The following is a 27,764-nucleotide window of genomic DNA, read 5'->3' as shown; positions in this document are numbered from 1 at the left end:
CACTGATCCAGGACCTACTTGAGACAGGACCTTAGAACCATGTATGTCTCCCCATAACACACCCATATTACCAGTAAAGAAGTCAGAAGGGACTTACAGGCTCGTCCAAGATTTGAGAGAAGTGAACAAAAGAACTGGTAATCGGTACCCAGTAGTGCCTAACCCCTATACACTACTGAGTAATATCCCCCCCAGCACACCAGTGGTTCAGTGTGATAGACCTAAAAGATGCTTTTTGGGCATACCCGTTGGCAGAGGAAAGTGGGATATATTTACCTTTGAATAGGAGTACCCTGATTCCGGGAGGAAGCAACAGCTTCGGTGGACTGGGTTATCCCAAGGGTTTTCTGAATCCCCAAACCTCTTTGGTCAAACCCTAGGAGAAGTAATACAACCCTTCTCCATCAAAGCTGAGATAAAGCTCATCCAATGTGTAAATTATTTGCTTTTCTCAGGACAGGAAGAAAAAGAAGTTTGGGAATCCACTATAGTATTGTTAAATTTTCTGAGGGACCAAGGACTTTGGGTATCAAAAGGTAAACTCCAACTTGTAGAGTAGGAAGTAAAATTCCTAGGACATGTGATTTGTCAAGGGAGCTGGGGGCTGAACCCTGAGAGAATTACGGGGGTAGTCTCACTCCCATGGCCAAAAACTAAGAGGGAAGTCAGAAGGTTTTTAGGCCTGTTGGGATATTGTAGGCTATGGATTGAAGAATACATGCAGGCCATCTGGTTCTTGTATGAAAAGTTAGTTGAAGAAGAGATTAGGTGGGGAAAAGACGATGAACAAAAGTTTGAAGCTTTAAAGTAAAAATTAGTCAGTGCACCAGCAATGAGTTTTCCTGGCATAGACAAACCTTTTTATCTGTTTATAGATGTAGAAGGAGGGGTATCATACGGAGTACTAGCCCAGGACTGGGGAGGATCCAGGAAACCAGTGGCCAATTTATCAGAATTACTAGACCCTGTCAGCCAGGGGTGGCCGAGCTGCATTCAGGCTGTGGCAGTGACTGCCCTACTCATAGCAGAAAGCAAAAAATTACACTTTTGGGGGAAAATTGAAGATATATATCTGAAACTCAGTAAGGAGTATCCTGAGCCAAAAGGCTGAGAAATCGCTCACTGACTCCCGAGTGCTTAAGTATGAAGACACCTTAATACAAAATGGTTTAGAGGTAATTGTGAGTAACCAACTCAACCCTGCCCAGTTTTTGTATGGAGAAATAGATGAGAAACTAATACATAATTGCCTAGAGGTTATAAACCATCAAACTAGAGTAGAAGAGAATCTAACCGATCAACCACTCCAAGGTGGAAAATGATTGTGCCTCGATGGATCTTCATGGGTAATAAAGGGGCACAGGATATCGGGGTACACTATAGTGCATGAAGGGTTAGTGGCCATAGAAAAGAGAAAGTCACCTTCCAACTGGTCAGCCCAAGCGTGGGAGCTGTATGTCCTAAAACGAGCTCTGGAAATATTAGCACAGAAAAGGGAACAATAGATACAGACTGAAAATATGCTTTTGGCATAGTTTGCATATCTTTGGAAAATTTTGGGAAGAGAGGGGGCTATTAAATTCCAAGCAAAGGGACTGATTAAAGTGTTAGAAACCTTACAATTACCAGAGGAAGTAGCAGTGGTAAATGTTAAAGGACATAAAAAGGAGCAACTCAGTGGGCATGAGGGAACAATTTAGCTGATTTAGAAGCTTAAAATGCAACTGAATCAGAGACAGAAAAGCTAATAACAGTATAAGCACCCATGAGAGAAATGCAAAAAATCCCTGTATTCACTGGGACAGAAGAGGAAGAACTCCTTAAAATAGGAGCCAAGAAAGATAACGAAGGGAAGTGGAGATTCGCAGATGGGAGGCAAACGTTGAATAAACACCTTGCCAGGAAAATGCTAGAAGGCATACATGGAACAACACATTGGTGTACACAAGTGCTAAGTGATCAATTTCTAAGGGATTAGGGCTGCAAAGGAATTTTCAGAATAGCTAAGCAAGTAATTGAACAGCGTATGATATGTCAACAAATGAATAAGAAAATCATGAGGAAAACACCCAGAGGAGGTTGAGAACTAGCCTTAAGACCCTTTCAAAACATCCAAGTAGACTTTACTGAGCTCCCCCAGGTACAACGGTGGAAGTTTTTGCCAGTGATAGTAGATCACATGACTCATTGGGTAGAGCTGGTACCCAGTGTGAAAGCCAGTGCCAATGCTGTGAGTAAAACACTTCTGGAATCAATTATTCCCCAATATGGGACGGCAAATATTATTGATTCAGACCAGGGAACTCATTTCACATCAAGGATATGAAAATCAAGACCCTTCGGTTGTAGTTTGATAAGGTCTTAATAAACCATTTAAATTTTTGAAAGTGAAAATGATTTCTCACAAGGGGTTAGGGAATGTGAGGAAAGGTTGTCCACACTGGGTCAGCTTAAAGGTACAACTTCTCTGACCTGGCCAGACCTCCTTAGGAGTGGCCCTACATCAATATGAAGCACAGCATGCTGCAATCACCTCTTCTCAAAAGAGAACATTAATAAAATACAGTCTTTAAAATAGGATTGCACATTTCTTAGAAGCTCATTGAAATATTTCTCCATAACTGTAAAAGGAAAACTTCCTGATGAATAGGAAAAGACCAAAGGGAAATCAAGGCAGAGCCATGGCTTTTCAGGACTTGCTTGATCCTAATGACCCCTATGGTGCATTTGGAGATGAGCCCTTAAACATCAGGGTCTGAGAGGAGATTGCACAAACCTTTCCAGGAGTCAAAGTCAGAAGAAAACCCCAAAGTGTCTCAAGGCATGAATGGGTCCCACTGAGGTCCATCGCAGCACAGGCTCCTCATGGACTCCTGGAAGAGAGAATTGGAGGCCAGGATTGCAGAAAAATTTTCTCAGAGAGTAGGTGTAGAAAGGAAAATCCAAAGTACCTTAAAAACCTTCAGTACCTCAAAGCATTAATGAGACCCATTGAGTGTCAGTACAAAGCTCTCAAGGGACTTGTTAAAGCAGATAATTGGGCCATGATTGCACAAAACTCTCACCGAGTCTGTATCAAAAGGAAATCACCAAGTACCTTAAAATAACTAAAGTACCTTGAAGCATTAATGAGCCCCACTGAATGTTGCTAGTGACTAAGAATCTCAAGGGACAAAGTACAGCTGATAATTGGAGGCCATCATCCCACAAACCTCTCAGAGACTCCAAGGCAAAAGCCAAACCCAAAGTCCTTTGAAAAACCTTCAGTCCCTGCAGGGAGCATGAAGGAGCCCCCAAGGCCATTCCTGAGCAAGGCTCCCGAGGGACTCCTTCCAGCAGATCCTTGAGGCCACGGGGATGTGGGCTAGGGGAGCCTGCTGAGGGCAGGACAAGGGGCTGACAGTGCCCAGCCTGGCTGGGGCTGTGCCAGGAGGCCCCAGGGCCTCAGGACAAGGTGTCTCCTCCCAGCCCTTTGTGGCATAGACCCTGCTGTGCCCCAGGGCACCAAGACTTGCCTTCTCTTTGTCCCCATCTGTCATCACTGCCTCCAGCTCTCTGCTCTGCCTGGGGCCTGGGGACACTTTCTCAGTTGTGTCCTTCAGTGGGACCCATTAAAAGTCCAAGAAACTTTAGAGTTGGATTCTGACTTGGAGTTCTGGAGAGGTTTCTTCAGCAGCCTCTCAGGGACTGATGTTCATGGCCTGAGGACAAAGCCCCAGAGGCTCATTAAACTCCTTGTGCTGTGTCTATGCTGATGAGCTGGCCTGGAACAGAGGCAGCTCCTGGTAACCAAGAGGAGCTTCAAAAGCACATTTCTCTTGATGAGCAGCTCTTCTGCCAGCCCAGCAGGGCTGGGACACTGCCTGCAGCCACCCTGGGCACAGCACAGAGGCACAGAGAGCTTCAATCAGTCAGGGCTGGGAAGGTCCTGAGAAGTGCCTGGGGCAGAATCTCTGCCAGCCCTTGGCACAGGAACCTCTGGCTGCAGGACAATGTAGCTGCAGCTCCTGGAATGATCTCCTAAATCTGGAATATCCCAATGCTTACAGACTCTGTGAGTACAACTCTGAGTATTTCTGGTGCAGGGGAGATGAAATGCTCATGAAACTCTGTCAAACTGAGGGGGTCTGATCAGTCATGGAATATTTCAGAGACAAGGATTTCGACAAAAATTAGGAAATTTCTAAAGATTTTGCATTCAGTTTCCTACTATGGTAGAATGGCAGGGAGGGGGATAAATATTAAAGGTTGCTTAATAATTTGTATTATTAATTTTGACAAGTGTCTGAGGCATCTGAAACTCTTACTTTTAGTTATCAATAGGTTACAGGAGTTCCCTAATGTGCTTTCAGCCACTCTGCCCATGGACAGCACCAGCATCACCTTTGCTGGACCCATCAGGCTCAGTCTGAGCTGTCCTTTCTCCAAGCTGCAGACAGAACCTGCCCCAGCCAGTGCCCTGCAAACAGGCAGGGTTCTGTACAGCCAAGGAGAGAGCATAGAGATTTGGGGTCTGTGAGTGCTGACAGGGAGAGATCAGGAACAGGGAAACACCTGCAGGAGGAAAATCTCCAGGAAGCAGGAGAAAATCAGGCAATGAGACAAAACAAAACCCAGGAATGCTGTGGCAGGGAGAGTTTAGAGATGCCCACAGGATCCACTCCAGTGCAGCCCCTCCCTCTGAACAAGCCCCCTCCCTCCTGTGCCCCAGCCAAGCCTCTGCCCTCAGGGCCGGGGCTCCAAGGCGTGCAGCCCCTCCTGTGCGGGCAGAGCTGCAGCAGAGCCAGGGGGCAGCTCTGCAGCCCTGGGCCCAGTTCCCTCTGCAGAGCACAGGGCTGGGAGCAGCTGCCTGGCCCTGGTGGCTCTGGCAGGGGGCAAAGCTGTCTCAGGGTGCCGCTGTCCCCAGTGCTCGGCTCTGGGCAATGCTGTCAGTGCAGCCAGGGAAGGAGCTGCATCTCCCTCAATCCTGTGCCATCATAAGGACACTTGGAAATCTCCCTGAGATTTCAGTCCAAGCTGGGACCTTCAATCCTGGGTGCAAACCTGTCCTAGAGCAATTCTGAGTTTTAAGATTGATGGGGAAAGGCAGAGGTGTTGTGACACAGAAAATGCTGTTGGATGGGTGAAGTGAGCAACGTGAGTCCTTGGCTACAAATCTGGAGCTGGGCTGTGGTGGATCCATCTGCTCTCAGCAGTACCTGGTGACATTTTAAGGGGGAGCATGACAAGGTGATCAACTTCCATGTGAGAGAGCTTGAAGCCCAGATACACTCTGAACAGGTCAGAATGACAGACCATCTCCCCTCTCTACTCATTATCTGCCTCAGGGAAGCTCTGTTCTACCAGAGGACAGCAGAAATGTTGAGGGTTTCTGATATCTTAGAATACCTGCAGAAACATAGAGAGAGCTTAAAAAGAAAACCTCAAAACTCTTAAAAAGATAAGTGGGTCTGTGAGAGATCCAAAGAAGAGTGTATGGGAAATGGCTTTGAGTTTGGTTACAAATATCTGCTCCAACACTTCCCTGTCTTTTTCTCCATGAACAGGTCCCCATGCCATGACACCACAAATGTCCAACAGCAGCTTCATCAGCCACTTCCTCTTGCTGGCATTGGCAGACACGCGGCAGCTGCAGCTCCTGCACTTCTGCCTCTTGCTGGGCATCTCCCTGGCTGCCCTCCTGGCCAACAGCCTCATCATCAGCGCCGTAGCCTGCGGCCACCACCTGCACACGCCCATGTTCTTCTTCCTGCTCAACCTGGCCCTCAGCGACCTGGGCTCCATCTGCACCATTGTCCCCAAAGCCATGCACAATTCCCTCTGGGACACCAGGAACATCTCCTACACTGGATGTGCTGCACAGGTCTTTCTGATTATCTTTTTCCTTGGAACAGAATTTTCCCTCCTGACTGTCATGTGCTACGACCGCTATGTGTCCATCTGCAAACCCCTGCACTACGGGACCCTCTTGGGCAGAAGAGCTTGTGCCCACATGGCAGCAGCTGCCTGGGCCAGTGGCTTTCTCTATTCACTGCTGCACACAGCCAATACATTTTCCTTGCCCCTGTGCCGTGGCAATGCCCTGGGCCAGTTCTTCTGTGAAATCCCCGCAATTCTCAAGCTCTCCTGCTCAAATTCCTACATCAGGGAATTTGGAATCATTGTGTTTTCCATTTTCTTAGTATTTGGTTGTTTTGTGTTCATTGTTTTCTCCTATGTGCAGATCTTCAGGGCTGTGCTGAGGATCCCCTCTGAGCAGGGACGGCACAAAGCCTTTTCTACCTGCCTCCCTCACCTGGCCGTGCTCTCCCTGTTCCTCACCACAGTAGTATATGCCTACCTGAAGCCCCTCTCCATCTCGTCCCCATCCCTGGATCTGGCCCTGTCAGTTCTGTACTCAGTGGTGCCTCCAGCCCTGAACCCCCTCATCTACAGCCTGAGGAACCAGGAGCTCAAGGCTGCAGTGTGGACACTGATGACTGGATGCTTTTAAAAACATTTAAATGCTGGCCCCTTTCTGCAAATAATTTGTAATAAAAGTCATCCTAGATACTTTTTGTGGCTTTGGTTGTGGTGTTTTTTACTTTGTTTTACTTTCATCATATTGTCCACAGATAAATATCATGGCTTGTGCCATTTCTCATTTTGTTTCTTTCTGCCTTCTCTGTGGCCACATACTGTGTCAATGAGGGGCTGTATCCCTGGTGCCTCTAAAGGATCTCCCAGCAGAGTTTTCTGCAGATATGCCTTTCTGTTGCCTTCTCTGGAGCTGCAGGAGCAATGTCTGTGTGCATAGCTGGGGGCAGATCAGTGCTGGCCCAGCAGCTGTGCCCAGCAGCAGCAGCACTTGGTGTTGCCAGTGCTGCTGTCGTGGCCCTGCCCTGCTGCCCTGGTGGCCCTGGTGTTGCTGTAGGGCCTGAGTGCTCTCGGGACCGGGCACAGCCCTGGGGGTGGCAGTGCCGGGGCTGCAGCAGGGACAGGCCATGGGCACTGCTGGGGCAGCGCTGACGCCTCAGCCCAGGGCCTGCGGGCTCCAGGCTCCTTGCCCAGGCTCTCTCAAGAACACACCCAGGCCAATGCTCAGCACAGAAAAGCTCCGTGAGCAGCCCCAGGCTGGCCGTGGGCCGGGTGGTGGCAAACAGCATGGCTGGGGCTCTGCAAGGGCCCTCGGGCAAACGGGAAGGAGCAGCAGAGCAGGGGTTGATCTATCTCCAGTGCGCTGGCCACTGCAGTCAGCCAGAAAGTTTGTTTCCATCAGCTGGGAGTTTCCTATCCCACTGCAGACGCTTTTGCTCAGAGCCAGGGTTGCCTGGCAGCTGCCCCCAAACAGCCCTGAGCATTTCCTCTGCCTCACATTTGCTTTCTTTGCACCCTCTGCTTCACATTTATTGTAATTGCTAACCCCAGGGGGCCCACAACTGGACACAGCACTTGAGGTGCTGCCCAACCAGTGCTGAGCACAGGGGAAGAATCACTGCCCTGCTCCTGCTGGCTACACCATTCCTCATCCAGGCCAGGAGCCATTGGCCTTCTTGCCCACCTGGGCACACTGCTGGCTCATGCCCAGCCTGCTGTCCATCAGTCTCTGCATGTCCCTTTCTGCCTGGCTGCTCTCCAGTCACTCTGTCCCTAGCCTGTAGCGCTGCAGGGGTTGTTGTGGCCAAAGTGCAGAAAACACCACTTGGTCTTCCTAAACCCCACCTTTTTGATTTGGGCCCTGGATCCAGCCTGTCCCAGGCTCTGTGCAGAGCCCTCCTACCCTCCAGCAGATCAACACTCACACCCAGTTTGGTGACATCTGCAAAGATGTCCTTGGTTCCATGGCGCCCCAAATATGGCAATGGTCTCCTTGGTTCCATGGGGCTACACAGTGTGACAATGTTCTCGTTGGTGCTGCAGTTTCACAGGAGCCCCTTGGTTCCTTGGGCCCCCGCAGTGTCAGAAAGGCCGTGGAGTGTCCCAATGGTCTCCTTGATTTTGCAGTGTCAAAATGGTGAAACCCCTTGGTTACACAAGGCCCTGCAGTGCCACAATGGCCTCTGTAGTTCCACGAGGACCCCGAGTGTCACGGCGCACTCCCTGGCTCCATTTGGCCCCAGAGCACCACAGTGGACCCCTGGTTCTGTGGGCCTGCACGGTGTCACCATGGTCCTCTTAGTTCCATGAGGCCCTGAGTGTCACAATGGCCCCAGAGCGTCCCAATTATCACAGAATGACAGAATCAAATAGGCTGGAAAAGACCTTTGGGATCATCAAGCCCAACCAATACCCTCATATTCCCTTGTCACCCAGATCATGGCACTAAGTGCCACTGGAGAGGGACAGTGACTCTGCCACCTCCCCCCTGGCCAGCCCATTCCAATTCCCACTTACCCTTTCTGTGCAGAACTTCTTCCTATTGCCCAGCCTGAACCTCCCCTGGTGCAGCTTAAGGCTGTGTCTTCTTGTCCTGCCCTCCAGCAGATCCACACTCACACCCAGCTTGGTGCCATCTGCAATTTGTGAATGGTGGACTCAATCCCCTCACCCAGATCATCAGTGAAGATATTAAACAGGACTGGGCCCAGCACAGATCCCTGGGGGACACCACCAGTGCCTGGACACCAGCTGGGTGCAGCACAATCCCCACCACTCTCTGGGCCCAGCCTCCAGCCAGCTCTTTACCCTGGGAAGGGTGAACATGTCCAAGCCATGGGCTGCAGCTTTTCCAGGCAATTCTGTAGCTCATGGTTTTAAAGGCTTTGAAGTCCAGGCACACAACATCCAGAGCCTTTCCTGCATCCATAGGTGGGTCATCTGGTCATAAAAGCAGACCAGGTTGTCCAGGCAGGACCTGCCACCCCTAAATCCACGCTGGCTGGCTCTGATCCCTTGGCCATCCCATGGGTGCCCTGTGATGGCACTCAAGGTGATCTGTTCCATAACCTTGCTGGGCACCCAGGTCAGGCTGACAGGCCTGGAGTTCCCCAGATCCTCCTTCCAGCCCTTCTTGGGGATGGGCTCACACTGGCACCTCCAGTCCTCTGGGAGCTCCCTGCTGAGCCAGCACTGATGGTAAATGATGGAGAGCAGCTTGGGGAGCTCATGCCCCAGCTCCCTCATCCCACTAGGATGGATTCCATCTGATCCCACACACCTGTGAGCATCTGAGTGGCTCAGCAGGTCACCAGCTGCTTCCTCCTGGATTACAGGGTCTGTTCTGCTCCCTGTGCCCACCTACCAGCTCAGGAGAGCACTTGTCCTGAGAACAGCCTGCCCTAATATTGAACATTGAGACATACAAGGTATTAAACATCTCAGCCTTTCCTTATCTTTAGTTACTATATTCTACACTGAGTCAAAAAAAGAGTAGAGGTGCTCCTTATCCCATATTTTGCTAAAAATTTATTTGTAGAAACATTTACTACTATTTTGCACAAAAGTAGCCAGGTTAAGCTCTAATTGATCTTTCACCTCTCAGCTTTTCTTTCTGCATGACCTAGCAAGATCCTTAAACATTTCTTAAGTTGCCTGACCTTCTGTCCAAAGTTGATGCACTCTCTTTTTTCCCCTGAGTTTGCACAAAAGCTCCATGGGCAGCCAGGCCAGTAATTTTCCTCACTAGCTCATCTTTTGCCACACTGGGACAGGCTGCTCCTTCCCCCTTAAGATTACTTTCTTGAAATGTGTCCATCCTTCCTGGATCCCTTGGTTTTTAAGGCCTGTGTCCCCTAAAAAAATCAGTACCAAATTTAGTACTCCACACATCAGCATCCTAAATAGATCAAAGTCTGCTCTTCCTAATTCCTGTGCAGAAGTTTTGTTGCTGTCCCTCCTTCTTTCACAGAACATTGAACACTTGATTATTTCATGATCACTGTGCCCCAGGCTGCCTCTGAGCCCCACATCTGCCACCAGCCCTTCTCTGTTTGTGAACAGCAGCAGACAGAGCTTTCCTTGCCAGTGGGAGGGTTACCCAAAATTCAGTAAAATAGAAAACTCCTTAACACCAATGTAGCATTAAGAAGCAGCATTCTTTATTCAGCTGGATGCATGGGGGGCAGCTCCTCCCAAAGCCCTGCAGGCTGAGTGCAGGAAAGTTTCTGTTTCTATTCTGTATTTTGCACACATATTCATTGATTGTCCTAGACTACACATATGTATGATAATAATTTCCCCAAAACCAATAACATATTTCCCCTCCCATTTATCCATGTGTTCTTCCAGAAACTGGGGGTCTCTCTGGTGGTCCCTGGTGGTCGTGGACCCCAATGTTCCAGTGGGTCTGGCTGAGCTGGCAGGACACTGAGGCTGCTGAACTTCCACTTCCCCTTCTCACACAATGGGCATTGTGTGGCTTCCATAGGCCTGGGGTTGTGGAGAAGAAGCTCCAGGTGTGAGTTCACCTGGCGGAGACAATTTATCATCTGGTTACATGAGGTCACAGAGTAGGCTACTACATCACAGAGTGGGGTAGGTGAGGTCATGGAGAAGCTATGACATCATAGACTTCCTCTATGACATCACAGAGCCAGCTGTGAAAACACAGGGCAGAGGTCCGATATCACAGAGCAGATTATGATATCACAGAGTTGGCTGTGACATCAGTGACCAGCGGTGTGACATTAGAGACTGGGCTGTGACATCTCAGAGCAGGCTGTGACATCCCAGAGGGGCTGTGTGACATCCCAGCAGTGCTCTGTCAGTTCACTAGGTTGGTCACTCTGCCCCAGCTCCCCCTCACAATTTCTCCCAACAAGTCCAATTCTGTCCATGCCCAGCAGGGTCCCTGTCCCCCAGGATCCCCCCGGCCCACCAGGAGCCACAGCCTCCACCAAAGGATGTTCCACAGGATCCACCCCAGAGCCTGACATGGGGACAAGGGGCCAAGGCTGTGTGACCAGGACATCAAGGACGTGGGTTATCCAGGTCACTGTGGCCTGGTTTGTGATGGCCAGGGCAGGAAAGATGTCTGGCAGCTGGAGCAGGGTCTGGGAAGGGCCTCCAAGGTGGGGCTGGAGCCCTTGGGCTGTGAGCAGAGGCTGAGGGAGCTGGGCTGGTCCAGCCTGGAGCAGGGAAGGCTGAGGGGCTCCTCATGCCAGCCTGGCAGTGCCAGCGAGGAGGGGATGGAGAACACAGAGCCAGGCTCTTGACAGGGAGTCTGGTGGTAGACAAAAGCCAATGGGTGGAAGGGGAAAGAGGGGAGATCAGCCAGGACAGGAGGAGATGAAATGAGTCAGGCTGGTTTCAGCATTTCCTCACCACCAAGAGCAGCCTGACTTCCCTTCTCCATCCACCACTGACAGCTTTGCAAATCAGGAATTGTTCGAGCTGCTCTGCACCCACTCCAGGACAAGCATCCTGATACAAGAATTTAATTGTGTTTATATCTACCACAGAACCATGTTTGTCTGAAATTAATTTTAGTATGGAAATCATGTGCGAATGGTGGACTCACCAGACGCTGCTGGGACATTGCACATACCTCACGGAAGAGTGCGATTGTTATTAAATTGTGTCCTGTTCCACTGTGGTCTGTTGGCCAAGAAGAGAAACTTTCTGTGCCTCTGAGTCTCATCAGTTCCTGACCCCCAAAGGACAGAAACCTGATGAGCTGTGCTTCTCACTCCAGTGGTGGTACTTCCACCCTCCTCCATAGCCAGAGCAGAGCTCCCTAGTACCAGAAAGTCCCTGGCAATGGAGGAATGAAGGAAACAGGAGAGGCTGTGGGGATCAGGTGTGGGATAGATCCAGGGACAAGAATGACTTCTGCATATGATGGAGCTGTGCCTTCCCCTGGCTTTGTTGGCTGGCAAGAAATGAACATCCCTCTGTGTCTCGGGCAGCTCCTTCTCCAAGGAAAGCAGGTGGGAGTTGGAGCCAAGGAGCTGAAAGCTGCAGGTGCAGCCTGGGCTGGAGGGAGCTCAGATTTGCACAAGGCTGCTCTGAGTGCCAGGGCTTGGATGGGGGAAATGGTGGGGTGGGGATAGGGACAGAGTCTGATTGATTGTCAGCCATGAGTGGTGTTGATTTTTATATCTTCAAACTGCATGAGGAGGTACTTGGTTTCAATGTCAAGTGGAGATAGCTATTAACAGGGGAAAAAAAACCCCAAAACTAAACAGGTCCTACAAAATGTTTTCTCACAGTATTTTTAAATAGAACATATTTAGTTGAACACACTTCTGAAAGCTCTCTTTTTAACCACACAAGATTTGGAAACTGAAATCAAATTATTCCCAGAGGCTTTGGTTGTTAAGGTGTTCTGAATGTCAATGAGCCCAGGGACACTGAATTCCTGAACTGAAGAGCTGAAGGCTGAACAAGCCTCTGCAGCAGGAAAATTCAGCAGCAGCCTCCAAGTTGCTGAGGATGTCAGCAGCCCCCACTGAGGCCATCCCTGCCCAGAGACCGTGGGGGAATGGGCAGACAAGGAGAGCGTCCCTGGGGCTGGGGCAGCACAACTCAGAGGCAGCAGCGGCTCCAGCTGGGAAATGGAGTGTGGAATGTGGCTGGGAAAGCCCTGCCTGGGCTGGGCCAAGCAGGACACACAAGCCCTGACTCCATCCACTAAAAAACTTTCTCAATGAGAGATTTAAAAGGAATTGCAATTGTTTGTTTCCTCTGAGTTGGACGCAGTGCAGAAATTCTGACAAGAGATCATCAGGAGCTCAAAAGAACAAGACAACTTTTACTAGTTATATTAGAAAATTATGGAAACTTGGCAAATGGTTTAATATGACATTCAATGAAAAAAAAAACCACTTATCAAAGCTTTAAATTGGACCATTCACCTTCACAAACTCTAAGCCTGTGCAGTTTTAAGTTACTCAAGATTTGCAAGAGAACAGAAATAGAAGAAATATACACAGAAAGATAAAAACAAAAAACATATACAGAAGCACCCACACTGCTACCAACTCCTGGATTCCAGGAGTGTTCAGATGGAAATTCCAAGAGGAGGTAAGGTCAAGATGTGTGCTTGCCTTGTGGTCAGTCTTCAATACCCCTTGGTTTCCCTGCGTCCTTCCCCCTGGTGGGACTTGGGCTCATTTGGTCCCTCAGGAGCTGGGCTGGGGCTGCAGAGGTGGCTGTGGAGCATTGCCTGTGCTGTGCCAGGGACTGGCAGCCACTGCGGGGCTGGGATAGAGGCTCTGGGGGGATTGGGGTTCCAGGGCACAGCAGCATTGGAGTTCCAGGGCAGGGCAAGGCTGGACCTGCCCCTTCCTCCCCTGTGCAAAAGTGTTTTGAGCCAACAGTCTCCTCCAGTCTCTCACAACAGGGAATGTTGGAGGTGAAATCCCAATTCTGTCCTTGGGTGCCTGGAGGAGAAGGACAGTTCTATTCCACAGGAAGGAAAACACAGGGCTCCAGTGTTTGGAAGGCAGCTGAGAGCCTCACAAGGCCAAGGCCTGGCAGACTTGTCAATAAGGGCAGATTTTGTCTGGGAGCACTCTTTGAATTGAAGGAATTTTGGAGGTGGAAGGCCAGTCTTGGCCATGGGCACCTGGAGAAGCAGGACAGTTCTTTCCACAGGAAGGAAAGCATGGAGCCTTCCCCAGTATTTTGGGGACAGATGGGAAGTGACCCTCATGAAACCACTGGCAGCTAGACTTGTCCTGGCAATATTCCTATTGGAACAATCTCTGGATATAGGGAAATTTGGAGGTGAAATCCCAATTCAGGCCATGGGTGCCTGGCGGAAAAGAACAGTTCTTTTCCATTGGGAAGGAAAGCACGGAGTACCAGTGTTTCAGAAGCAGATGACAAGAGAGTCTTAATGTTCCAAGGTCAGCTGGACCAGTCAGGCGGCCCCTGGGAGGCCAAACCAGCAAGACCTGTTCCATCATCCCTTGGTTTTGTGGGGCCCCATAGTGTCACAATGGTGCCTTGGATCCATGAGGCCCCGCAGTGCGACAATGTTGTTACATGGCTTTGCAAGTGTTCCTCAGGGGTGAAGAGATGGATGAGAATCTTGGCTTCATGATCAGAAGGCTGGATTTATTAATTCATGATATATAATACATTATGACTATACTAAAAGGAATAGAGAGAAAAGTTCAGAAGCTGCTAAGCTAAGAAAAGAATAGGAATAGCAATAAACAAGAGAGCTCTCTGTGAATTGTCCTGATTGGCCCTTAATTGTAAACATGGACCATGGGCCAATCATAGGTGCACCTGCTACATTCCACAGCAGCAGATAACAATTGTTTACATTCTTCTTTTGGAGCCTCAGCTTCCCAGAAGAGGAAAAATCCCAAAGAAAGGATTTTTATGAAAAAATGTCAATGACACATTGGTGTCTTTTTTCCATGGGGTCCAGCAGTGTCACAATGTCCCCTGGGCTCCACAAGGCCCTGAAGTCTCACAATGGTTCCACTGATTCCATGAGAACTTGCAGTGTCACAGTGGTCTCCATGGTTCCCCAGGCCCCACAATGTCGCGTGACTCCTCTGTTCCACGAGGCCTGCAATGTCACAATGGACCATTGATGATATGAGGGCCTGCAATGTCACACTGGACCTTTGGTTCCAGGCAGCCCTGCAATGTCACAAAGACCTCTTGGTTTCATGAGGCCCCACAGTATCAAAATGGTCCTCTTCGTTCTGTGGCGACCTCCAGGGTCACAATGGTCTCACTGACACACAGTAAAATCATAGAACAGGCTGTGACATCAGGTCTCACAGTGAAACAATGCTTTGGTTAGTCCATGGGGCCTCAAAGTGTCACAATGGTCTCCATGATTCCATGGTGCCCCTCAGTGTCACAATGGTCTCCTTCATTCCATGAGGCTGTGAAGTGTCCTAATGGTATCTCCACGGTTCCATGAGGCCCTGCAATGTCACAGTTTGGACCCTTGGCTCCATGGAGTCTTGCAGTGTCACAATTGTCCCTTGGTTCCATGACACCCCAAAGTGTCATAACGGTCTCCACAGTTTGAGGACTCCCTGCACTGCCACAATGGACCCTTGGTTTGATGGCGCCTCTCAGTGTCACAATGAATCCTACATTTCATGGAGCCACACAGTGTCAGCACAGTCCCCGTGGTTCCATGAGGCTCAGCAATGTCACAATGCTCTCCATGATTCCATGAGGTCCCACAGTGTCACAGCGGTCCCGTGGTCTCACAGGGCCCCACAGTGTCAAAATGGTCCCCTGGTCTCACAGGGCCCCACAGTGTCACAATCGTCCCTTGGTCTCACAGGGCCCCACAGTGTCACAATGGTCCCTTGGTTCCATGGGCCCTGTGCTTCTACATTCCCCCCTCCCCTTCTCAGGCCGCCCTGCCAGCTGAGAAATGCTCCTTGTCCCTCGGCCTTAGCCAGCAGCCCCTGGGCTCAGCCCCTCTGCAGCTCATCACAAACACTGTCTGCTCCAGGCACTGCTGCTGCCCAACCAGCTCCTGGTTCCTTTAGGAGCAGCCCTGGGAACTGTTTTTGTTCCCTCCATGGCACAACATCCCTGTTCTCACAGTGTCAAAGAAAGCTGTTGGTGCCAAGTGCGGCCAGGATGAGCCATTGCTGGGACTGAAGCCCCTCTCTTGGGGCCCTACAAACAGCGCTCCAAAAGGAGCCCTTGGAGCTCTCCTGGGCCAGCCACTCCCTCTGAGTGGGGCCTCTCCCAGCCGGGAACTTTCCCATTTGCTGCACTTGGGGATTCCCAACAACGACGGAGCCTGGGCTGATCCCCCCACTCCTCCAGGCTCAGCCCTTTGCCCGCTGGGGAGATACCAAAGATCCTCAGGGAGCATTCCGTGCCCTCAGGGGAATTTCTCACAGGTGCCTGGCACTGGCTTTTTGTGTCTGTGTGCACACAGGAGTGCCTGTGCTGGGGAAATGTGGCAGAAATGCTGCTCTCGGAGGGGTTGGAGGGCCTTGGATAGCTGAGTCAGTCAGTGCTATAAGTGAGGTTAAGTCATTAGTGGCAAGCTAAGTTAAATGTTCCGAAGAGTTGTTCTTTTGCTAAGTTGTTAAATTTAATATAAATTATAAATGAAATTGAATAATTTTTAGTGTTATTCCACTATTACATCATTAAGTCATTGATTGTAAGTTAGGTTTAATAGTGTTAAGTGCTGTTCTTTTGCTTAATGCTGAAGTCTAAGGTATCAGTTAAGTCCTGTTAAGCTATTAGGCCATATTCCATTTATCCTTGCCCTCACTGTCCTTGTGGTCTCACACACACACACACACAGGGACAGTTCTGGGTTAATTTCTGGCTTGATTGCCTGGGTTTTGTTTGGTTTTGTTGTTGCTTTGTTTCCTTGATGTGCCTGAAGTGTCCAGCCAGGAGCAGAGTGACTCTTGCCAAGGAACTTTGTGCTGCTGTCCCTTAATATTAAATCTGGTTTTTGCTGCTCCCTTGCTGGGGATTTTTTCAGCGCTCTCAAGCCCTCGTTCATAACAGGGTGAAGGAGCCCTGGCCCAGGCTCTGGCCCTGGGGGACACAGGGACACTGCCGGGGGGTCCCTGTCCCCCTGTCCCACCCCCAGGGCCTGGCCCCCCGTCCCCGATTCAGGCTCTGGGGTCGATCTCGTGGAACATCCTCTGGGGGAGGCTGCGGGGCCGGGGGCAGGGGGACCCGGAGGGACAGGGGACCCCGCTGTGCACGAGCAGGGTTGGACTGCTCTGGGGGGAGCGGTGAGGGGGCCGGGGCAGAGTGACCTCCCCAGTGACCTCACACAGGCCCTGTGATGTCACACAGCCCCTGTGATGTCACACAGCATCCTGTGATGACACAGAAGATGCTGATGTCAAAAAATTACAATGTGATGTCACTGTCTGTTCTGTGATGTCACAGCCTGTTCTATGATTTTACACCGCTACCCAGTGATGTCACAACCCACTCTCTGACATCACAGATACACCCTCCATAACGGTAGGATCTGCTCTATGGCCTCACACCCTACTCTATGATGTCACAGCCAACTTTGTCATGTCATAATCCTCTCAGTGATGCCACAAAAGCCTCTCTGTGATGTGATACTGCCACTCTGTAATGTCACAGCACACACTTTGACCTCAAAGCCCACTCTTTAATGCCACACAGTCATACCATGATCTCACAGCCTACTCTGTGCTGTCACACAGCCCCTTGCTGACATCCCAGCTGCTCTGTGCCTCTATGACACAGCCACAGAGATGCTGCTGTGACACAGTCCCCTCTGGGCCATCCCACAGCCCCTGCCAGGGCTGAGCCCCTGTGAGCTCTGTCTGTGCCCTGCTGGTGTCCCTGAGGGGCTCTGGCAGTGCCCCAGCCCTGCTGGGCTGTGCACAGGAGCTGCTCCTGGCCAGAGCTGTCTCTCTGCAGCGCTGCCCTTGCCAGGAGCTGCCTCTGGGCCAGGAGCCTGGCCCAGCTCAGCAGCACAGACAGAGCACAGGGACTTTATTGACCCTCTGGGGCTTTGGTGCTCTTTGCATCAGACCCAGTCCCTCAGAGAGGGCTCAAAAATGTTTTCAAGAACTCAAAGTGAGATTGAAACACTGAAGATTCTTGTACTTTAAATAGATCCCTGTGAGGCACAAGACTGACAAAGTGTCCCCAGGTTCCAGTTAGAGCAGAACACTGGAAGCAGTGATGATAGCTGGGGACAAACAAGGCAAAGGTGTCTCTGATGCTGAGCACACCTGGATGTGTTTGAGGAATGCAAAGGGCCAAGGCCTGAGCCCCAGGCCCTGGCCAGGCAGATCCTGTCCCTCCCTCCTTGCTCAGGGCTCGTCCCAGGATGGGCACTGGCATGTGGGGATGGGCAATGGCAAGGGCAGGAGCATGGGGCAGCCCCTGCCAGGCTGCTGAGCAGGGACAAGGAGGCAATGAGGCCCCAGCCCTGCAAGGGTCACTTGTCCCGTCATGGCCTCAGGCCCAGGCCCAGCAGCCATGGCCAAAGTGCTGCGCAGGTTGGCTCTGGCAGGGCTGTCTTGCAGCTGCTGCCCATCCCTGTGCCCTGTGCCGCCCAGGCTGTCCCACGGTGTCCCTGCCCTGCGCCTCTGTCCCTGCAGGCTGTCGGCATCCCCCGGCTGCCCCACCTGGCGGGGCCCTTCCTTTGCACCCAACTCTGCCTTCTGCCTGCCTCTGCCTCGCCACACAAAGCCTTGGCCTTGATATCAAAAGGATTAATTTAATTTTTACTGTGCCTGTGAACTTTTAGCACAGGAACAAGGCATGCAGGGGCTGCTTTCCCAGCAAGGATGGTTGGAAGAGAAAGACATCTGGCTGAAAAATGTAGCGACAAAAAATTGAAGGACTGAATCTGGGAACTTGGGGTGGGTTTTATGGAAATGAGTAAATTGTAATACACACTTACTGATGCTGGTAGAATAATATGTCCACATAAGGTTAGAAGTTATCCCTCACTAGACCTCAGGCCTGAATAAATGATCCCCTCTTAAAAAGCAAATTAGTGTTAATGGGTCTTATTCTGGTATTTTGGAGATTTGGTGATGAGGAGGCCTCACAGAACAAGGAGTCAACTGTTACACTGAGCACACTCATGGAACAAAGTGTCCATTGTGACACAGCAGAACACCATGGAACCAAAATCCATTTTGGCACATTGGGGCCACATTGAACCAAAGGTCCGTTGTTATAGTGCGGATCCAAGGAGACCATTCTGACCCCGAGAAACCTTTTGGAACGAAGGGGCCATTCTGACACAGCACAGCCTGGTGGAACCATGGGTCCGTTGTTAAATTGCAGAACCTCATGGAACCAAGGTGACCGTGTTCTACTGTGGAACCTCATGGAACAAAGGGTCCATGGTGACACTGCAGAACCAAGGAGACTGCTACTGGCAGTGTGAGAGCTCATGGAACCAGAAGTCCATTATGACACAGCAAGGCCTCATGGAGCCAAGGGTCCCTTGTTAAACTGTGTGGCCTCATGGAACCATGAGCCATTGTGAAACAGCGTGGCCACACGGAGCCAAGGGGCCACTGTGACACTGCGGATCCAAGGAGACCATTGGGACTGAGGAACCTCATGGAACCAAGAATCCATTGTTCCACTGTAGGGCCCTGTGGAACCAAGGGGAGCACAGGGACATTGTGGGGCCTTATGGAATAATAGAGACTGTTCTGACACTTTGGGATCCACTGGAACCAAGGGGCCTGTAGAGCATGGCAGGGCCTGGTGGAATCAAGGGGACTGCAGGGAACACTGTGGGTGTCCATGGGATGAAGGGTTCATTCTGACACCGTGGGACCAAGTCTACCATTGTGACACTCTGGGGCATCATGGAACCAAAGGTCCATTGTGACACAGCAGGGCCTCATGGAACCATGGAGGCCATTTTTACACTTGGAGGCCTTGTGGAACCAAAGGGCCATTGTGGCACTTCAGGGCCTTGTGGAGCCAAGGGGACCATAGTGACACTGTGGGACTCCATGAAACCAATGGTCTGTGGTGACACTGCAAGGTCTTATGGAATCATGGAGACCATTGTGACACTGCAAGGCCTCATGGAAGCAAGGAATTATTGTGACACTCTGGAGTCTGGCAGGCCAAGGGTCAGTTGTCACACTGTGTGGCACTATGGAACCAAGGAGTCCATTGTAATGCTCCAGGGCCCCATGGAACTAAGGATCCATGGAACAGTGCAGGACCCCATGGAACCAATGGTTCATTGTGACATTGAGAGGCCTCATGGAATCCTGGAGGCTATGATGACACTTGGAGGCGTCGTTGAATCAAGGGGCTCTGCAGGGCCTCATGGAACCAAGGAGACCCTTCTGACATTGTGAGTCCCCATGGAAGTCTATTGTGACACTGCGGCACCAAGGAGACCCCTGTGACACTGCAAGGCCTCATGGAAGCAAGGGACCATTGTGACACTGTGGAGCCCCATGGAAACCAGGGGCCAGTGTGACACATCTGGGCCTCATGGGACCACAGATGCAATATGACACCACTGCTGTGACACTGCAGGGCCCCATGAATCCAAAGGAACAGGGAACAGGTCTGGTTGGCTTAGCCTGACTGGTCCAACTGCCCTCGGCATGTTGAGCGTCTCTTCTCATGTACCCCTGAAACCCTGGGGTCTGAGCTGACTTTCAAATGGAAAAAAACTGCCCTTCTCATTCAAGCATCTACGGCCAAAACAGGAGTCCCTCTCCAAAATTCCCAATATCCGGGGATTGCTCCCAGAGAAAAGCTGCCATTACCAACGAGTCTGGCACCCCTTGTCCTCCTGAGGGCCGGGTCTCACCTGCCTTCCAAACACAAGGGCTCTGTGCTTTCCTTTCTGTGGAAAAGAACTGACCTTCTTCTCCAGGCAAAAATGACTGAAATTGGGATTCCACATATAAAATTTCAAATATGAAATGAAGGTGCCACTGTGACAATGTGGGGCCTCGTGGCACCAAGGCCATCACTGTGGCTCTGTTGGCCAGCATGGTCCCAAGGGGCCAGTGTGAAGCAGCAGGGCTTTGTAGAACCAAGAGGCCATTGCTGCATTTCAGGGCCTCATGGAACCAAAGGGCCATTGTCACAGATATCTTTTGTGAAAAATCCTTTTTTTAGGATTTTTCCCTCTTCTGGAAAGCTGAGGCCCCAGAAAGAGAATGTAAACAATGGTTATCTGCTGCTGTGGAATGTAAAAGGTGCACCTGTGATTGACCCATGTTCCATGTTTACAATTAAGGGCCAATCAGGGGCCAAGCTCTCTCTGGGACAGATCAGAGAGACCTCGTTGTTGATTCATTCCTTTTTCTATCCTTAGCATAGCAGCTTCTGAACTTTGCTCTCTATTCCTTTTAGTATCATCTCAATGTAACATATATAATAAATTAATAAATCCAGCCTTCTGATCATGAAGTCAAGATTCTCGTCTCTCTCTTCACCTGTGAGGAACCCTTGCAAGCCTGGTAACAGGCCGTTGTGATCCTGCAGGGCACCGTGGATCCTTGGAGAGCATTGTGGAATTGCAAGGCCCCATGGAATCATGGAGACCATTGTGACACTGTGGCCCCATGGAACCAAAGGGCCATATTTACCCTGCAGGGCCTCATGGAAGCATGAGGTCATTGTGACACAATAGAAACAAGGAGAACATTGTGATACTGTAGGGCCACCTGGAAGCAAGGGGAGATTGAACAGATCTGGCCGGTTTAGCCTCCCAGGGGCCACCTGACAGGTCCAGCTGATCTTGAAATACTGGGGGCTGATTCTCATCAGTTCTTGAAGAACTGAGGCTCTGTGCTTTCCTTCCTATGGAAAAGAACCATCAGTCTAAGTGCCCAAGGCCAAAATTGATACTCCCCCTGAAAAATTCCCTATATGCAAGGGTTCGCCCAGACAAAAGCTGCCAGGATAGAGAGCTCTGGCTCACCTTGGCCTCTGGTTGTCACCTCTCATCTCGAGGAAGGCCTGAGGAAAGTATTTGAACAGGTTTGCGACTACAACATCAATAGTTCTCTCATCCTCTGAAAAACTCAGATGCTGTTCTGATCATATGTCTTTTTTTCCTCAGTGTGTATTATGCATGAAATATTATTATCAGCTAAAGAATATTATTCTTCTCACTCTACCAGTATTATCTGAAACAAAACACCTCCTCTACATATGGATCCAGGTCACCTCTACAAGAAAAAACAAGAAAGAATCCAGCAGGAATTATTTGTCCCTGCTCCCATCTGTCCCATCTCCTCTGGAGCTGGAGGTGCAGCCCCAGCACTTGGCAGAGATCAATGGCTCCCAAGATCAGCTCCCACCCACAGAACTTTCAGACCCTGGGCTGCTCTTCTTGGCCCCTGCACACTCAGCCAGGCTGAGATGAACACTGATGGTTTCTGGGCCAAGTTCTCAGAGCCCAGCCCAGCTCCCTGCAAGCTCTGCCAGCTGCCCTGAGCTCTGGGCAGCACCAAAGGCCTCTCCCCAGCCCAGCACAGCCAGCTCTGGCCCCACAGCTCTGCTCAGGCCAGGCTGCTCTGGCCACTGCCCCACGGCCTCAGCCCCTGGCAAGGGCACAGCAGCAGCTGCAGCTGCCACAGGACTCAGCCCCAGCCATGGGGGAAGGTGCTTGGCCAAGGCCAAAGGAGGCTCCCTGGCTGCCCTGCTCTCCTCTGCAGGAGATGCTGAGAGCTCTGCAGCCCCTGCTGCCATCCCATCTGCCCAGGGCAGCAAAAGAGCCCCGGCCCTGGGGCCCTCAAGAGCTGCTCCTGCTCCAGGCCCAGGGCCCATGCCAAAGTTGGGCCAGCCAGCTGTGCCCATTTCTGTTCATTGCTGCTCTGATTAGGATGGATTTGCAGCCACTTACAGGTTGGTGATGAATTTTACTTTTCCAGAGGCCTCTTCTTTCTTGAGCTTCTCATTTGAGAAATTCAGTGACAAAGGCTCATAAAGATTTGTTCAAAACACCCAAACAACAAAAGCCCATGGGAATAATTCAAATCATCAGTTCTTCTGTGGTTAATTGGACAGATTTCAGAAGTGTCTTCAAAGTGAATCTACTATATTGAAAACAATGAAGAGAGAATTCTTTTGTCCTTTATAGTTTCCCTGTTTATAGATCAGTATCAGCAATCCCCAGTTGATATTGATCCCCAGCCCCTCCCCATGCAGTCTGAACAGATATGAAAATCAAGACCCTTCATGGCTGACAATCAGTCACACTTTGTCCCTACCCTCACCCCACCATTTCCCCCATCCAACCACTGGCACTCAGAGCAGCTGAGGAATGGAGTCACATCCAGGGCTGTCCCCAGGGCTCAGGACTGGGGCCAGGTCAGTGAAATCTCTTTATTGCTGATCTGGATGAGGCCATCCAGGGCACCCTCAGCCAGTTCCCAGGTGAGCCCAAGCTGGGTGGCAGTGTGGCTGTGCTGGAGAGCAGGAAGCTCTGCAGAGGGATCTGGCCGGGCTGGAGCCATCCATGGGCCCAGGACAATGGGATGAGGTTCACCAAGGCCAAGGACCATGTCCTGACCTGGGCTCATAACCACCCCAAATCCATGGCTGTGCCCTGTGTCTGATCCCCACAGCCTGTCCTGTTTCCTTCATCCCTTCATTGCCAGGGACTCCGTGGGACAAGGGATCTCTGCTCTGGGGATGGAGGGAGGTGCAGGTGCCATCACTGGAGTGGGAACCAGAACTCATCACGTTTGTGTCCTTTGTGGGTCAGGAACTGGTGGGACTCAGAGGCACAAGAAGGTTCTTTTCATGGCCAACAGACCATGTTTGAAGAGGACACAATTCAATAACAACCATGCTCTTCCCTGAGCTATGTGCATCGTCCCAGCAGCGTCTGACATGTCCACCATCCACAAGTAATTTCCATACTAAAATTATTTTTAGAAAAATATGGTTCTGCGATAGATGTAAATAGAATTAAATTTTTTGTATCAGGATGCTCATCCTAAAGTGGGGATTAAATGGCCTGAACAATTCCTGATTTGCAAAGCTGTCAGTGGTGGATGGAGAAGGGAGGTCAGGCTGCTTTTAGTGTTGAGGAAATGCTGAAACCAGCCTGACACATTTCATCTCATCCTGTCCTTGCTGATCTCCCCTCTTTCCCCTTCCACCCATTGGCTTTTGTCTCCCCCCAGCCCCCTGTCAAGAGCCTGGCTCTGTGTTCTCCATCCCCTCCTCACTGGCACTTCCAGGCTGGCATGAGGAGCCCCTCAGCCTTCCCTACTCCAGGCTGGACCAGCCCAGCTCCCTCAGCCTCTGCTCACAGCCCAAGGGCTCCAGCCCTACCCTGGAGGCCCTTCCCAGACCCTGCTCCAGCTGCCAGACATCTTTCCTGCCCTGGGAACACCAACCCAGGCCTCAGTAACCTGGATAATCCCTGTCCTTGATGTCCTGGTCACACAGCCCAGTCCCTTTTCCCTGTGTCAGGTTTGGGGTTGATCTTGTGGAACATCCTTTGGTCGGCTGCATCTCCAGGTGGACCAGAGGATACCAGGGGATAGGGGACCCTGCTGGGCATGAACAGCTTTGGACTTCTGGGGGGAAACTGTGAGGGGGAGCTGGAGCAGAGTGACCAACCCAGTGACCTCACATAGCTCTCATGTGATGTCACACAGCCGCCCCCTCCATGATGTCACAGCCGACTCTGTGATGTCACAACTCATTAGCTATTTTCACACAGTTGGTCTCTGATTTCACAGCCAACTCTGTGATGTCATAGTCTGCTTTGTGATGTCAGTCCTCTGTGCTGTGATGTCACAGCTGGTGCTGTGATGTCACAGAGGCAGTCTATGATGCACCTCAGGCAGTCGTAGCTGCTCGATGACCTCATGCAACCCACTCTGTGATGTCATAGCCCACTCTGTGACCTCATGTCACCAAATGATAAATTGTCTACACCAGGTGAGCACACACAATGCTGGTTCTCCAAAACCCCAGGCCTACGGAAACCACACAATGCCCATTGTGTGAGAAGGGGAACTGAAATTCACCAGCCTCAGTGTCCTGCCAGCTCAGCCAGACCCACGGGAACATTGGGGGTCCATGAGCACCAGGGACCACCAGAGAGACCCCCAGGACAGGAGAATGCATGGGTAAAGGGGAGGGGAAATATGTTAATGATTTTAGGGAAATGATTATCATATGTGTGTTTAGTCCAGGACAATCAATGAATTTGTATGCAAAATACAGAATATAAACAGAAACTTTCCAGCACTCAGCATGCACAGCTTTGGGAGGAGCTATCCACCCGGGCATCTGGCCAAATAAAGAATGCTGCTTATCAATGCTACATTGCGGTTATGGAGTTTTAATATTTTGCTGAATTTTGGGTGACACTTCCACTGCCAAGGAAAGCTCTGTCTCTTGCTGTTTATAAACAGTGAAGGGCTGGTGGGAGATGTGGTGGTCGGAGGCTGCCTGGGACAGAGTGACCATGAAATAATCAAGTTTACAAAATCCTCTGAAAGAAAAAGGCACATAAACAGAATGTCTACACTGGAATTATGCAGGGCAAACCTTGGCCTATTCTAGATGCAGATTTGGAGAGTACTGAATCAGGTACTGATTTTTTAAGGGAAACAACCCTTAAAAACAAAGGTGTCCAGGAAGGATGGACACACCTCAAGAAAGTAATCTTAAGGGGGAAGGAGCAGCCTGTCCCTCTGTGCCAAAGTTGAAGCAGAGAGGAAAATTATTGTCCTGGCTGGGCATGAGGGTTTTGTGGGAACTCAGAAAAAATAGGTCAGGCAAATCAGGAAGTGTTTAAGGATGTTGTTTGGTCATGCACAAAGAAAAGTGGAGAGATGAAAGCTCAATTAGAGCTTCACCTGGCCACTTCTGCAAAAAGAAATAAAGAAAAACCTTTATAAATAAACTAATAGCAAAAGGAGGAATAAGGAGAACCCCTACTCAATAGTGGATGCTCTGGGGAATAGAGTAACTAAGGATAAGGAGAAGGCTGAGCTGCTTAACACTTTGTGTATCTCAATTGTCAAAAATAAGACAGGTCTTCCTCAGGACAAGTGTTCTCCTGAGCATTAGATGGTCAGAGGCAGCAGAACAGCCCCCTGTTATCCAGGAGGAAGCAGCTGGGCACATGCTGAGCCACTCCCATGCTCACAGGTGTCTCTGGGAGCAGATGAGATCCATCCCAGGGGGATGAGGGAGCTGTGGATGAGCTCCCCAAGCTGCTCTCCATCATTTACCATCAGTCCTGGCTCAGCAGGGAGGTCCCAGAGGACTGGAGGTGCCAGTGTAAGCCCATCCCCAAAAAGGGCTGGAAGGGGGATCTGGGGAACTCCAGGCCTGTCAGCCTGACCTGGGTGCCTGGCAAGGTTATGGAACAGATCCCCTTGAGTTCCATCACAGGGCACCCACAGGATGGCCGAGGGTTCAGAGAAAGCCAGTGTGGATTTCAATGCCTGCATGGAATGGTCTGGATGAGGGGATTGTGTCCAAGATCAGCAAATTTGCAGATGACACCAAACTGGGTGTGAGTGTGGATCTGCTGGAGGGTAGGAGGGCTCTGCAGCGGGCCCTGGACAGGCTGGATCCAGGGCCCAAATCCAACAAGGTGAGGTTGAACAAGTCCAAGTGCCAGGTCCTGCACTTTGGCCACAACAACCCCTGCAGCACTACAGGCTGGGGACAGAGTGGCTGGAGAGCAGCCAGGCAGAAAGGGACCTGCAGGGACTGATGGACAGCAGGCTGGGCATGAGGCAGCAGTGTGCCCAGGTGGGCAAGAAGGCCAATGGCTCCTGGCCTGGATGAGGAATGGTGTGGCCAGCAGGTGCAGGGCTTCTGTGCCAGCACTGATCTGCCCCCAGCTCTGCACACAGACATTTATGCTGCAGCTCCAGAGAAAACAAAAGGGGATCTCCGGTGAAAACTTTGCTGGGAGATCCTTTAGTTCATTGAAAGCCACTGGAGCACAGCTCCTCACTGACACAGTTTGGGGCCACAGCAAGAGACAAAACTAAGAAATGGCACAAACAAGGGTTCTATTTTGTGAACAAGATTAATGGACTAAAACAAAGGGAAAAAACACTCACAACCAAAAAGAAAAAGAATTTTTACAGATTACTCATATTACAATGACTTGCAGAAAATGGCAAGAAGTTTAATGTTTCTGAAACTGTCCAGTCACCAGTGTCCACACCGCCGCCTTGAGCTCCTGGTTCCTCAGGCTGTAAATGAGGGGGTTCAGGGCTGGAGGCACCACCGAGTACAGAACTGACACTGCCAGATCCAAGGCTGGGGAAGAGACCGAAAGTGGTTTCATGTAAGCAAAACCTGCAGTGCTGAGGAACAGGGAGACCACGGCCAGGTGAGGGAGGCAGGTGGAAAAGGCTTTGTGCCATCCCTGCACAGAGGGAATCCTCAACACAGCCCTGAGGATCTGCACATAGGAGAAAACAATGAACAGAAAACAACCAAAGGCTAAACTGACAGCAAGCAATGAAATCCCAATTTTTCTGAAGGTGGAGTGTGAGAAGGAGAGCTTGAGGATGTGTGGAATTTCACAGAAGAACTGGCCCAGGACATTCCCATGGCACAGGGGCAGGGAAAATGTATTGGCTGTGTGCAGCAGAGCAGTGAGAAAGCCACTGGCCCAGGCAGCTGCTGCCATGTGGGCACAAGCTCTGCTGCCCAGGAGGGTCCCATAGTGCAGGGGTTTGCAGATGGACACGTAGCGGTCATAACACATGACGGTCAGGAGGGAAAACTCTGCTGTGATAAAGAAAAGAAAGAAGAAAACCTGAGCAGCACATCCTGAGTAGGAGATGTCCCTGGTGTCCCAGAGGGAATTGTGCATGGCTTTGGGGACAGTGGTGCAGATGGAGCCCAGGTCGCTGAGGGCCAGGTTGAGCAGGAAGAAGAACATGGGCATGTGCAGGTGGTGGCCGCAGGCTACGGCGCTGATGATGAGGCTGTTGGCCAGGAGGGCAGCCAGGGAGATGCCCAGCAAGAGGCAGAAGTGCAGGAGCTGCAGCTGCCGCGTGTCTGCCAATGCCAGCAGGAGGAAGTGGCTGATGGAGCTGCTGTTGGACATTTGCTGCCTCTGGACATTGGAACCTTTTGAAGAAGGAATGATAGTGATAATTGAGGGGAGATTTGTCTCAGAAAAGTCAAAGCCCTTTCTCATAGACCCTTTCCACCCACACGGACAGGGCGAGAGCACCTCGCCCTGTCCATGTCTCAGAGATCTTCCTTCACTTTTGTTGCTGGAGACCTGATTGCTGCTGGCCAATGTTGTGTGAGGAGCTGGACCTTGACCTGCAGGACAGCTGGGAGTCAGCCCTGATCCCAAGTCAGTGCAGGGCAACAGTGAGAGCAGGGGCCAGTCCTGCTGTTTGGACTTGGATAAAGAATGTTACCCT

The 27,764-nt window shown here is 50.8% G+C and overlaps 2 protein-coding genes across 2 annotated transcripts; one reads left to right on the top strand and one right to left on the bottom strand.

The window, feature by feature from the left end:
- Nucleotides 1-5,947: 5,947 nt before the first annotated feature.
- On the top strand, nucleotides 5,948-16,855 carry LOC134434109 (olfactory receptor 14C36-like; the record flags this gene model as incomplete). Its single annotated transcript, XM_063182803.1, has 2 exons — nucleotides 5,948-6,412; nucleotides 16,841-16,855. Coding segments are annotated over 2 exons (480 nt in total), but the record flags the coding sequence as incomplete, so codon positions are not given.
- Nucleotides 16,856-26,503: 9,648 nt separating this feature from the next.
- Nucleotides 26,504-27,436, bottom strand: LOC134434108 (olfactory receptor 14J1-like). The gene has a single exon (XM_063182802.1). The coding sequence runs from the start codon at nucleotides 27,434-27,436 to the stop codon at nucleotides 26,504-26,506; it is 933 nt and encodes a 310-aa protein (XP_063038872.1).
- Between the last annotated feature and the right edge of the window lie 328 nt (nucleotides 27,437-27,764).

Source organism: Melospiza melodia, unplaced genomic scaffold (genome assembly GCF_035770615.1).
Source record: "Melospiza melodia melodia isolate bMelMel2 unplaced genomic scaffold, bMelMel2.pri scaffold_32, whole genome shotgun sequence".
Taxonomy (NCBI): domain Eukaryota; kingdom Metazoa; phylum Chordata; class Aves; order Passeriformes; family Passerellidae; genus Melospiza; species Melospiza melodia.
The sequence above is the reverse complement of the archived record's forward strand: the minus strand, read 5'-3'. Positions and strand labels throughout refer to the sequence as shown.